The sequence below is a fragment of the Arthroderma uncinatum genome (genome assembly GCF_011692745.1).
Source record: "Arthroderma uncinatum strain CBS 119779 chromosome Unknown scaffold4, whole genome shotgun sequence".
Lineage (NCBI taxonomy): Eukaryota > Fungi > Ascomycota > Eurotiomycetes > Onygenales > Arthrodermataceae > Arthroderma > Arthroderma uncinatum.
The window spans coordinates 3,201,845-3,214,115 of NW_022983866.1; the positions used below are offsets into that span (position 1 = coordinate 3,201,845).

The following is a 12,271-nucleotide window of genomic DNA, read 5'->3' on the forward strand; positions in this document are numbered from 1 at the left end:
GACATTCGCATCTTCTCGGCGAGATTCATATAACTGCCACAACGCTCATTCGCTTGACTCTATAAGCTTGGAGAGGGAGTCGTCAATATCCACCGGGACTTCAGAGGCAGCGCCGGGCGCCATGGAGCACAGCGAGGAGCAGTCGGAGCTCTACCTGCAGGAGATTGACCCTTCACCTCTTGATGAACTGGACCTTGAAGCTGGAGACGGCTCGCTGATAAGTACAGACGGGCCACAGAGACATCATGAGCTGCCATCGAGGCCGAAGCCGGGCTTAAGCGGCCATAGTTGGGAGTACTGGCGTATGAAGCAACCAACCCAAGAACTATGCCAGTATTTATTGAGGCTTCCAGTAACTAATATCTATACATTCTATAGTGTCTGCTATCCAGAAATACTCTACATACCCTCCTACACTCTTCCTCGGCCTTCATTTTACAAACACAGCACTCATCCCGCTTGCAACCCGATCTGTCCCCGAAAGCGAGACTTTTCTCCTCCTAACACGCCCAATATACCAAGCTCCGGGTCTTGAGCCGTTGATAGTCTACCTGCCCATACTCGCACACGTTACGTCAGGTCTTGTACTCCGCTATCTTCGTCAGTCTCGACGGGCCCGTCAGTTCGGCGCAGAAACACGCGAGCAACGCAAAGCGTTCAGGTCAACTGCGAAACCGCCTAGTGTTCAAGCTATACTTGGGTATGCCATGGTGCCATTGGTTGGATCGCATATTCTCGTCAACAGGCTCGTTCCGCTCTACGTCGATGGTGGGAGCTCCGGTGTTGGACTGGGATATGTAGCACACGGAATTGCCAGATCACCATGGCTGATGGGCATATGGTATGCTGCTCTTACGGGCGTCGGGGTATGGCATTTCGTCGGTGGCTGGGCATGGTGGTTTGGATGGAGAGAGGTGCTTGTAACCAAGAAGGCAGCTTCTGGCAGACTCCCTGGAGCCAACGGCGGCTACCTTGGATCTGAGAAGGGTGCCGAGCTCTACCAGCGAAAGAAAAGACGGCGATGGATTGTCAACGGGGTGTCGTTGGTAGGAACAGCGCTCTGGCTTGCTGGAGGTCTGGGTGTGATTGGAACTGGTGGTCTCGGGATGGGCTGGGAGGCCAAGGGCTGGGATGCGGTATATAGCCAGGTCCCGCTGCTCGGAGGACTCCTGGCCCCCTGATTCCTGTTACTAGATAGATGTTTCCTGCGTCTTGTAGAGAATAACATAGATTGGCGCGTCTTTTTGTATATAGATTTTAAGGTTATAACATAGTGGTCCGTGCACAACCCTAAAAAACATGCGATTTTTTGGTTTTTTTAAGAGAGAAAAAAATAATAATTAGTTTTACTTCTAACCAAGGACGAGAAAGAAGCTGGCGCAGAAACACGGTTGGAGATTCAAATGCTTTTGGGCCGTTTGACTGTTGGTCTAGGCATTGGAGTGCGATGTTCAGCTGCTAGACGGCATGTTCTAAACTGCACAAGCTGGATTCCTGCCAAACACATCTTAATACTCAGTCAGTCGCGCAGGATGGCGTCCAGCGAAGAGAGCCCCGAGATGGGGACGATTTCGACTCCACCGAGACAGGGACAGATTATTAAACACGACGGAAAAGTCTACAAGACGATCCAGGAGGGTCTCGCATATATCCTAGTTGACCAGAAGGACGCTGAACCGGCCAAACCTCCTCCCTCGACCAAGAACCAGAAAACCACCGAAGGCGATCGACCGTCCGTCTTCTATAATCCCATACAACAATTCAACCGAGACCTCAGTGTGCTCGCGATACGTGCATACGGAGAGCATGCAAAGGCCGTCAAGGAGAAGAAATACCGGCTTAAACACAAGGGACGGAAGGCAAAGGCGAACAAGATAAACGTGACCGAGACGAATGCAAACAAGAGGAAGCGAGAGGAAGGTGATGAAAGTGAGCATCAGGTGCAGAATGGCACTCTCTCGAAAAAGGTCTGCACCGGCGATGAGGTAGCTACAGCAACTGAAGACACCCAGGCACAGGGTGTGCCCGCCAACGGGGCCGAAGATACCACCGAAAAGGGCGCAAATACAACGCCTAAACCTTGGGTGCCGTCCTTTGCCATCCTGGATGCATTGTCTGCCTCGGGACTTCGCGCCCTTCGCTATGCAAAGGAGATCCCATTTGCGACCCGCGTCGTTGGAAACGATCTTTCTGGGGCCGCGATCGAGTCCATGAAGCTCAATATCCAACACAACAACCTTGAAAAGGTAGTACGGCCGAATAAAGGGGATGCTTGCGCCTACATGTACACTGTTGGCAGAGCTCAGGGATCCTCCAACGACCCAGGCGGTATTCCAAAGTTTGACGTGGTCGACTTGGACCCTTATGGAACCGCTGCACCATTCTTAGACAGCGCAGTACAATCCGTTGCCGACGGTGGGTTGTTATGCGTCACTTGCACTGATGCTGGAGTCTTTGCAGGAGCTGGATACCCTGAAAAGACGTTTGCTCTCTATGGCGGCCTCCCCGTCCGCGGCCCACACTCCCACGACGGCGGACTTCGTTTGATTCTGAATGCTGTGGCAACTACGGCGGCCAAATACGGCCTGGCAATTGAGCCTATGCTTTCGTTGTCCATCGATTTCTACGCAAGGGTCTTTGTTCGTATCCACAAGTCTCCCTCAGAGGTGAAGTTCACCGCGAGCAAGACCATGGTTGCGTTCAACTGCGATCATGGCTGCGGCTCATGGAAAACCCAACGTCTTGCAGAGAAGAAGAAGCAAATAGGTAAAGACGGGACTCCCTTTTATAGCTATAAGCTTGCACAGGGGCCGACTGCTGCGCCAAATTGCGAACATTGTGGCTTCAAGACGCATCTTGCAGGACCAATGTGGGCAGGACCTTTACATAACCCACACTTCATCCAGCGCATCCTTGACCTAACCGCCGGTGCGGATAAGAACACATACCAAACGTGCTCCCGTATCGAAGGCATGCTCACCACCGCCCTCGAAGAAGATTTGGATATTGGAGGAAGTGCGAAGGAGGCTACCCCTGAAACAGTGCCGGTACGGGCGACCAAGGCAAACGAAGACGAATCCTTGCTTATCCCCCGGGTCGACCCTGCGCTGGTTGAACCGTACCCATTTTTCTTTGTGGTTAGCAATCTATCTCGGGTTCTTCGCACTTCAACAATGCCCGAAGACCAACTCCGTGGTGCACTACGGCATCTCGGGTATAGGTCTACTCGCAGTCATGCTAAACCCAATTCAATACGTACAGATGCTCCCTGGGAAGTGATATGGGAGATAATGCGAGAATGGGTTCGTCTTAAATCGCCTATCAAACCTGGGGCACTTTCAGAGGGAACGGCTGGGGCTGGTATTCTACGACGGAGCAGGCACACGCTTAACCCCGTGTCTGGAGAAGGGCCAGGTGTAAGGGCATTGAAGCGTGACATACTTAGCGCAGTTGATTCCGGGAAGAGTCTTGCAGACCTCACGACGATGCTTGAGGCTGCCTTGTATCGCTCAAAGGTGCACCAGTCGGTAGAGACAGCCGAAAAGCCTGCTATAGAAGGCAAGGAGAATGATACTGAGAAAAAGGACAAGGGTACTTTATCTCGCTCGCCGTCGCCTCGCCCCGATCCAAGCACACTTGAGGTCGTCTTCGACGAGGCATTGGGCAAAAAAGCGATGGATTCACACCGCAAGAAACGCCTAACGAGGTATCAAACAAACCCCAGGGCGAACTGGGGCCCGATTGCGCGAGCTACAGTTAGCAATGTCCCCAAAGATTCAGCTAAAGAGTCGTAGTGTTTGTGTCATCTCTCGTTATCTGAGCATATATGTACTTTATACTGACTGTTAAATCAACACAACGATGATTAAATTAACACAATGATGATTGACAAGGCGTCTACAGCTGTACTCCGCCCGAATTTCTAATATAAGCAATTATAGCATCGCCAACATCTGTCGTACCCGCCTGGCCGCCCAAGTCAGGGGTTCGGATGCCAGCTTCTAGAACATGAGTGACGGCTTTCTCGACACATTGGGCTTCGCTCTCCATGTTGAACGAGTATCTGAACATCATCGCAACACAGAGAATCATAGCAATAGGATTAGCAATATTTTGGCCAGCAATACTAGAGTGTTTTCGGTCAGCCTAGCAGGTAGAAGGAGGATAGGCAGCGGTAAAAGGTGTAACATACCTGGGTGCCGACCCATGAGTAGGCTCATACAAGGCGTAAGCCTTCTTAGAACCGTCTTTCTCACCCGGGATGCCACTGAGACTGGCACTGGGCAAGACACCGAGACTCCCGACTATCGACCCCGCCTGATCGGAGAGCATGTCACCAAAGGTATTATCAGCGAGTAAAACGCCGTTCAGCGAGCGAGGATTAGTCGCCATGAGCAGAGAAGCAGAATCGGCCAACTGATGAGACAATTTAACCTGGGGGAACTCTTCAGCGAACGTCTTCTCGACCACACGACGCCACAGGCGCGAGGATGCAAGGACGTTCGCCTTGTCCATGGAGATAACTGGCCATGGGGGATTGTGACGAAGTGCAAGACTCCCTGCAAGCCGAGCAATTCTCTGGACTTCCTCTGTTGAATATCCCCATTCGTCCATCGCTATACAAATGTTAGCTACTATCAAATGCAAATAATAAGAGAAGAACGTTATATAGATACCATAGTTCTCGTCCTCGACCTTTTTCCCGAAATACGCTCCTCCGCAGTTCTCCCTTAGAACCAAAAAGTCGACCCCTTCGATCACAGTCTCTTTATACGGACTATACTTCTTCGAAATAGACATGCTCGGCGTGCTACATGGCCTCAGGTTCCCATATACGTCCAACGCACGTCTAAGCTGTAACAGCCCCCCCTCGGGCCCCTCAAGACCACGCCTGGCGCCGTCCCATTTCGGCCCTCCAACGGACGCAAACAAGACGGCATCAGACTCGAGAGCAGCTTGTTTCACGGCCTCGGTGACAGGGGTACCATGGACGTCTATGCTGCAGCCTCCTATCAGCTCCTGTCGAAGGTTGAAGGTACGTGATGGCGTGGTGAAGGACTGCAGGACTTTGACTGCCTCAGCCATGATTTCGGGGCCGATGCCATCGCCTGGCAGGACGAGGATGTTATATGCCATAGTCTGACTCTGTATGTCTAGCTCTTATCATGAAGTATACTATTTTATAGGAGTCGGCAGTGAGTCCAGGAATGTTAAGTATTTATTAGTTGATATCCGGGGTACAGGTCGATGTCCGGAGTTAGAGCCGGATCCTGGCCGAGATGACATTTCCCCTCTACCATAACTATTCTTCGTCGACGACACTGATATGAGTATTCCATAGAGGACTAGGCGAGATACATACCTGTGCTATATATATGATCACCTATATTATATGACTATATGTGTGTATATATATCATGTATTCGGGTGTATCCAGTGCAGTTTCCGTGACTCTTGCCGGGTCGGCAGTTCGGTAATATGGCAGGCTCTTTGCCGGCTATTTTTGCAGAAGTCACTCCACACTCAACAGTTCAACCGCTGGAGCCTGCCTAACAATACAAGGGGCGAGCTCGGGATGTCTACATGGCAGGATCGGACTCTGGGACAACTCGGATTCTAATTAAAAATCTATATACATACTCCTATACTGGTTAGGTTGAAGAGAAGAGGAAACAAGGGCCAACTTTAAACTTTTTGCGTCATCAAACCAATTCGGGGCATGTCATTAGATGGTATAAGGAAAAGTAAAATGTATAGGGGCGTATAAAGAAGATCATGAATAATGCAGGAGAATAACCGGAGGAACTATGTTGGACAGATTACGAGCTAGCACCGCTGGTAAAAAGAGAATTGACAAGTAATGGGCGGTAGGTTAAGGCGATTAGAAGTGAGACTGCGCAATAGAGATAGCCTGGGCATCGCTATGGGTGATGCTAACATGCACCTCCTTCACTCCAGCCTCCTTAGCTGCCGAGGCGGCATCACCGTGTAGCTATAGATTAAAAACTGGTTAGTCGAGCTGTATAAGAATATAAAGGATAGAAGGGCTATGGGCGTCAACTTACAACAACAACCGGAGCTCCGTTCTCATCGTGAATGATCTCAATCTCCTTGAGAGGAGCGCCGCTGCCCTTGCCACGAACACCTAGTGACTTGAAGACGGCTTCCTTTGCACTCCATCGTCCAGCAAACGAGGCTCGTGGAGAGCCTGCCTGCATGCAGTACTCCTTCTCCCTCTTGGTGAAGTTGCGCTCCACAAACGTCTCGTTGTCGATGTTGAACGTCTCGATGTCCTCGACATCCACGCCAATCTTGGTGTTGCCTGTCACTGTAGCTTTGGCCAGGGTCTCGACCATCCTCATCGTGCTTTCGGCCTTGCTAATTTGGATTGTGGCCTTTGCCTGTGGGTCGACAGGGTACTGGAGCTTGGATTCCTTCTCGTTGTACTCGACACGGACATCGGGGTTGAGGTAGACGCTTGACTCCTGGTTATCTTCGTATGGCGATTTGTCCTTGGCGACGAAGAGAGTGTTGTTGATCATCCCGTTGTGGAAGTATCGGTATGCGCGCTTCTGGCGGGCCTCGACCTTGGTCTTGTACGCGTTGTATCGAGACTCATCTAGAGCGGCGTACAGGTACTTGGGATGGATACCGATGGCTTGGGCTCCCTTTTGACCGAAACCGAAAGATGTCACAGAAAAGGCCTTGATGCCGTCAGTCTGCAGACTGCGGCTGGGGTAGACAATGTAGTCGAATTTCTCCATGATCTTGTCAATGTTATCAGCGTTACGGTTGCCGGGGACAAGGCCAGAGTTGAGCACTTGTAGACATCCGTTGATCATGAAGCCACCAGCAGCACCCTTGGGATGGCCAGTGAGGTACTTCTGGAAGATACCCAGGAGGGCGTTACCCTTCTTTCGGCCAAGATGCTTCATCTGCTGACACAACACGTCACACTCGTTCTTGTCATTGGCAACAGTTGAAGTACCGTGGAAGGAAGCCACGTCAAGATCATCGATAGTAAGGCCCCAAGTAGCGAGGGCACCTCGCATGGGGGATATTCTAGAATCCTGCTTCCAGAAGTTATTACCAAGGTTGAACGCGGCGTCTTTTTCTTGTCGGACGGCCTCGCGCTCAATATGGTCGAATCTCTCTTGTCGGTATTCAGCGGCATTGAACGTCTCATCGGATTGGGCTTTGAGCGTGTCGATTTCGTCCTGGAGGCCGAGAATCTCGGATTCACGCCATGCACGGATCTGGCGACGGCGCATTTCCAACTGTTTGCGTCGGTATTTGATGTCGAGCAGCGGCGATGGGAACTTGCCTGGGTTCTCACGGGCAGTGGTCAAGACACCCTTTCCAGGAGCTGGGACGGAACGACCAATCTTATCGGTGGCGGTGGTGGTGAGACCGAGAATACCGTAGATAGGGACACCCATGTCCAAAGCTAGCTGGGCGGTCATGATCAATTGCATACCACAACCCTGAGACTCCATGAAGCCGCTACGGGTAGTGGTGGTGGGCCTAGACATCTCCTGGGGAGTTCGGCCGTGAGCAAGTTCCAATTCTGCGTTGCTAGTGGCGCGCATGTTGGCGAACTCGTACGAGCCTTCTTCTTGGAAATCATCGAAGCCACCGACGAAGCAAACACGAGCTTTGCCTTCAACAATAGTCTCGTATCCAATATCAACGGATTCAACAGCGGTAGCACAAGCACCAACAGGAGTCTTTATAGGACCAGTCGATGAAAGGAGCAACATGTTCACCCACGCGCTCATGGTGTTGATAAAGGACTCTTGCAAGATATCTTTCTGGAGTGGCTTATCAAGGTAGCGGTCCTTGTACATGCCGCGGAGAGCTTGGGCACCTCCAATACCAGAGCCGATACAGTTACCGACTTCAGAAATGTGAACGTACTTGTAGAATTCGTATGGATCCGTGATACCAGATGCAAGCAGAGATTCGACAGTGCAGACCAGAACGTAGAGAGTGACTGGGTCAACTTGACCGATGATGTCGTCGGGAATACCGTAATGCTTAGGATCCCAGCCAGTAGGAATCTGACCAGCCACGAAGCGGTCGAACTTGAGGGCCTTGGGGATAAGAAGCGTCGCACCCTTGAGCAGGCGGACGGTGTATTCTCCGGAATCCTTGATCTCGAAAATCTCGGCTTTGTCGCCGTGCTCGCGCTTGAATTCTTCGGCAGTTTCCTTGGAGGCTTCGAAAGTGTCGAGATCTTCTTGCAGGACAACCTCTTGCAAAAGCTGCTTCTTGTTAGGGTCATACCCACCGAACAGCTCGGGCTCAACGATACGGATACCAGAGTGCTCGAGGATGTATTTCTCGTACTTGGCTTTGATATCCTTGTCGCTAACAGGCTCGCCGGACTTGGTATCAACCCAACCAGAGTATGGTTTACCCTTCAGAGGACCGTTATGGTTCTTAATCAGACCCATCATCCACGCCATCTCGATACAACCCTCAAGAGAGAATTTACCATAGGCTTCCATCTCCCAACGAGTACGAGAGTTACCCCATGGACCGATTTCGGCGAAACCAGTGATAACGACGACCTTGTCGAGATTGACCATATCCTTAAGGTTGGCATTGAGAGGCTCAATCTCACTCTTCCAGTCGGGCAGGGTGGGGAACTCGAATTTGATATTGGCACGAGGCTCAGTCATGACCTTCTTGTAGAGTGCCTCGCTATCCTCGCCATTGACAATCTTGTTCTCGAGGGCGGTTTCCTTCATGACGGCCTGTCTAACTGTGCTAGTTTCAACAATCTCACTGCGCAATCTCTTCATCAATGCATTGAGGTCGGGAATGAATTGCAGACCACCGTTGAGGTCAGCAAAGACAGGGTTGTTCTGGCAAAGGTCGACGATAGGTGGAGCCATAAGTCCGAGCAAGTTGAAAGCCATTTCCTGCTGGGAGAAGGTGCGGACTCCGAGTTTCTCAACGCCTTCGGCAATGGTGTCGTTTGCGTTCATCAAACCGGTGGAACGGGTCCAGCCAATGACTGCACCACAGATGGTGAGGTAGTCAGACCAGCTCTCGGAGTACCATCTGTTGAACAGGGTCTCCAGACCGAGTTTGGACTCGGAGTATAGGCCGTCGTTTCCGAAGGTTCCGTGGTTGGGAGACATGGGGAGGACGACCTGAGCTGGACGAGTGGCAAAGCCACGTTCTTGCTTCTGAGCCTTGACGGCACCAAGCATACGGACGATGTTGGTCAACATAAGACGATGGGCAAGCTCGGACTTTGAGTCAATGGAATCGATTTCACGACCATTTTCAGAGATGGCAGCAAATGGAACGATGTAGTCCAAGTCCCATCCGAGACCGTTCTTGGGGTCGTATATGTATTGAACAAGAGCCTCGACATCCTGCTTGCTTCCCTGGTTGAATGGGACGACAACGAGTTGAGAGCCACGAGCACCATAGCGAGTGTACATGGTCTGGTAGTACTCGGTGACTTCTCTCGAGAAGCGGCTAGTAGTGACAACGACCTTGGCGCCGCCACTGATCATGCCTTGCAGGACAGCGGCTCCGATAGATCCAGCACCAGCGCCAGTCATCAGAACGTTCTTGGCGTTGAAGGTAAGACCATCTCGGGCAGCGGACTCCAGCCCATCGAGATAGATACCGGTCAGCTTCTTGCTGTACTCCCAGCCATGAGTGGTCTTTCTCTTGAGATGCAAGAAGGGGATCGTCTCAACCTTTCCGGCAGTAGCTGAAGGAGAACGGGTACCATTTGGTGGGGTTCCCTTCCTGGCATGACCATTTTCTTGTGGCATGATCTGGCGCTCGTTCATGGCCAAAGTCCGTAGGACCTCCTTGTACAGGGAGTTGAACTGGAGCTGGGATGCCTTGGAAAGCTTGTGTTGCTTCTGGATCATCTTATAAACATTCTTCAGGTCGTTCTGCACCTTAGTGCGGCCGCTGTACTGAGAAATCGGCCCTCCCTGGGCCATGGTGCGCACATAATCCTCTAGCTTTCGTGCGCTGGGTCGGGTGGCTTCTTGGTACTTGATGTTTCCGCGAGCATCAACGGTTGTCTGGGGTCCTGTGGGGATGGCAACATCCTTGTAGACGGGATTAACGTTGAGCACTTCCTTACAGTTCTCGATCAACATGCATCCCAGCTCCTTGGCGAGTTTGTAAGTTTCACCACGTTCGGTGGGACAGTTATCAATGTGGTACTGCATGAAGTCCAGGAGTAGAGGGTTAGATCGGTTCATGATGCGGATACACTGGCTGACGATTTCACGGTCAATGACGCGCAGACGGCCGAAGATGATGTCGTAGTACATGCTGAGGGCGTCCTGTCGAGCCCAATTCCAGGACGAGTCGTATACCCTAGCTTTAAGGGCGTCGAAGGCAGGCTCGATGCCAGCGGCATAGATCTCGCCGTGCTCCAGCTGCCAGAGATCGATCTGGGCTTGAAGAGCGGCCTGAGACTCCTGCGAGGCAACGAAGGCCTTATCTCCGGCGCGAAGGTCGAGTTTAAGATATCGTGCGATGGACTCGAGTTGCTGTTTAAACAAAGCTCTCTGGTCCTTGGTGAGGGCATCAATGGCAGCTGGATCCATCATCATGCCTCCGGAGCCGCCGCCGTTATCGCCGCCAGCCTTTGATGTGGACAGAGTTATTCCAGCTTGAGCAGCATATTTATTCGTAATGTCGTCGAGATACGCTTTGGCGTCTGTCTCAGAGCCAATTCGTGATGGAGGCTCCATTGTGAGAGCAAGGAGGAGGACGCTGTCCTGGCGGCCAGGGCCCAGTCCCCACCTTGTTTCTAAATATTTACGAACTGCAGTAATATTAAAGCCACCAGGCATTTTGGAGGAAACCAATCGAGCAACGAGGGAGGAAGACTGCTTTCCGAGCTGTCCATTAAATGTAGCCTGGAGGGAGGCGGAGAGTTCGTCGAGGGGGGTATCTTCTGGCCGTTCAGGGGTGGAGCCAAATTCTTTTCCAAGATCTCCTAAAATTTCATTCTGCAGTGTCGATTTTCCTACATGCCGTTAGTATATGCCATTTTTAATTAGACGAAAAGAGATACGCACCTCCTACTAGATCTTTAATAGCTTTGGTGGTGGGCACATCGGCCAGTCCCTTTTTCAATTTCTGTGCAATGAGCGATCTGACTATGTCCACCGCGGTGACCGGGGTATCCTCCACAGCAGCAGCGGGCCCGGCAGAGGGAGCCGGTGCCGCCACTGGTGCCGGAGCAGCAGCAGCCGCACTGGGGGCAGCGGTAGAGGTAGAGGGAGTAGCAGCAGCAGCAGCAGGTGCCGAAGCTGGTTCGTCCTCGACCGGGTCGACGTCGTAGTAGATCTCCTTAGCATCCTTGTTGTAGCAGAGGATCTGACGCTGGACAGAGGTGGCGGCGTCGTAGGCTTCATATTTGGAGGCGAGAGTCCTCCGGGCCATGCCACCGAGGGTGTCTGCGGGGCCGACCTCGACGATGCGCTCCGTCCTCTTCTCGGCCAGGATGACATCCTGGGTCTCGATCCATCGCACCGGAGAGGCGAACTGGTATGCGAGGAGCTCGACGAGCAGTGTGTGGGCAAGCTCCTGCTCGACTTCTGGCTTCATGATTGCGGGAGGGACGGGGAGGAGCGGTTGGTCTGGTTGCGGGGAGATATCAAGCTGTTCAATTGGCGATATCAAGCCGGCTGCGCATATCCCTCGAGTGTGATAGCTTGCCGGAGCACTCGAACGAGGAGAAGAAGGAGAAGGAGAGGAAGAAGAAGAGGTCGTGAATTAAAAGAGATATAATAATGCGAGGGAGAGGACGAGCAGCCGCAAGGAGAGGGAGAGTCGAGGAGAGGAGGAAGAGAAGTTGAAGCTCGCGGAGGGAGAAAAAGAGCCCGACTTTCCCTTCTGGGCAAAAAGGAGGAAGCTCGGGCATGGGCGGGTCACGGGATGCTTAGTCATGCGTATGGGGCGGTACCACCAGTACGGTAAGCGCGATACACTATCGATAATCTTATCTATCACCCTCTACACACTTACCTATATACCATTATATCTCTGTAGCATTTTGTCTATACCTATCTATTCATCGTATCATCTCATTTGCATATTTATATATTTAACATGTATATCTATCTATGTGTATATATATATGTATATGTGTATATGCGTATATAGGTAGGAGTATAGATGGGTAACGTATGGTAAGACCCTCCACTAGTCCCTGGAAACTCAACCGTTTTGAATTCTTTGGGGCGGTTAAAATACGCGGCCATCCCCCATCCAG

At 51.7% G+C, this 12,271-nt stretch overlaps 4 protein-coding genes across 4 annotated transcripts; 2 read left to right on the forward strand and 2 right to left on the reverse strand.

The window, feature by feature from the left end:
- Positions 1-121: 121 nt before the first annotated feature.
- Positions 122-1,181, forward strand: GIQ15_06332 (uncharacterized protein; the record flags this gene model as incomplete). The annotated part of the gene is made up of 2 exons (XM_033553749.1): positions 122-302; positions 379-1,181. The coding sequence occupies 2 exons, from the start codon at positions 122-124 to the stop codon at positions 1,179-1,181; spliced, it is 984 nt and encodes a 327-aa protein (XP_033404893.1).
- A 351-nt stretch (positions 1,182-1,532) lies between these two features.
- Positions 1,533-3,794, forward strand: GIQ15_06333 (N2,N2-dimethylguanosine tRNA methyltransferase; the record flags this gene model as incomplete). Its single annotated transcript, XM_033553750.1, has 1 exon — positions 1,533-3,794. The coding sequence occupies one exon, from the start codon at positions 1,533-1,535 to the stop codon at positions 3,792-3,794; it is 2,262 nt and encodes a 753-aa protein (XP_033404894.1).
- A 352-nt stretch (positions 3,795-4,146) lies between these two features.
- GIQ15_06334 (3-isopropylmalate dehydrogenase B) lies at positions 4,147-5,136 on the reverse strand (the record flags this gene model as incomplete). Its single annotated transcript, XM_033553751.1, has 2 exons — positions 4,147-4,616; positions 4,677-5,136. 2 exons carry the CDS (start codon positions 5,134-5,136, stop codon positions 4,147-4,149), a joined length of 930 nt encoding a protein of 309 aa, XP_033404895.1.
- A 745-nt stretch (positions 5,137-5,881) lies between these two features.
- GIQ15_06335 (fatty acid synthase subunit alpha reductase) lies at positions 5,882-11,604 on the reverse strand (the record flags this gene model as incomplete). Its single annotated transcript, XM_033553752.1, has 4 exons — positions 5,882-5,992; positions 6,066-11,020; positions 11,073-11,153; positions 11,379-11,604. The coding sequence occupies 4 exons, from the start codon at positions 11,602-11,604 to the stop codon at positions 5,882-5,884; spliced, it is 5,373 nt and encodes a 1,790-aa protein (XP_033404896.1).
- Positions 11,605-12,271: the final 667 nt, after the last annotated feature.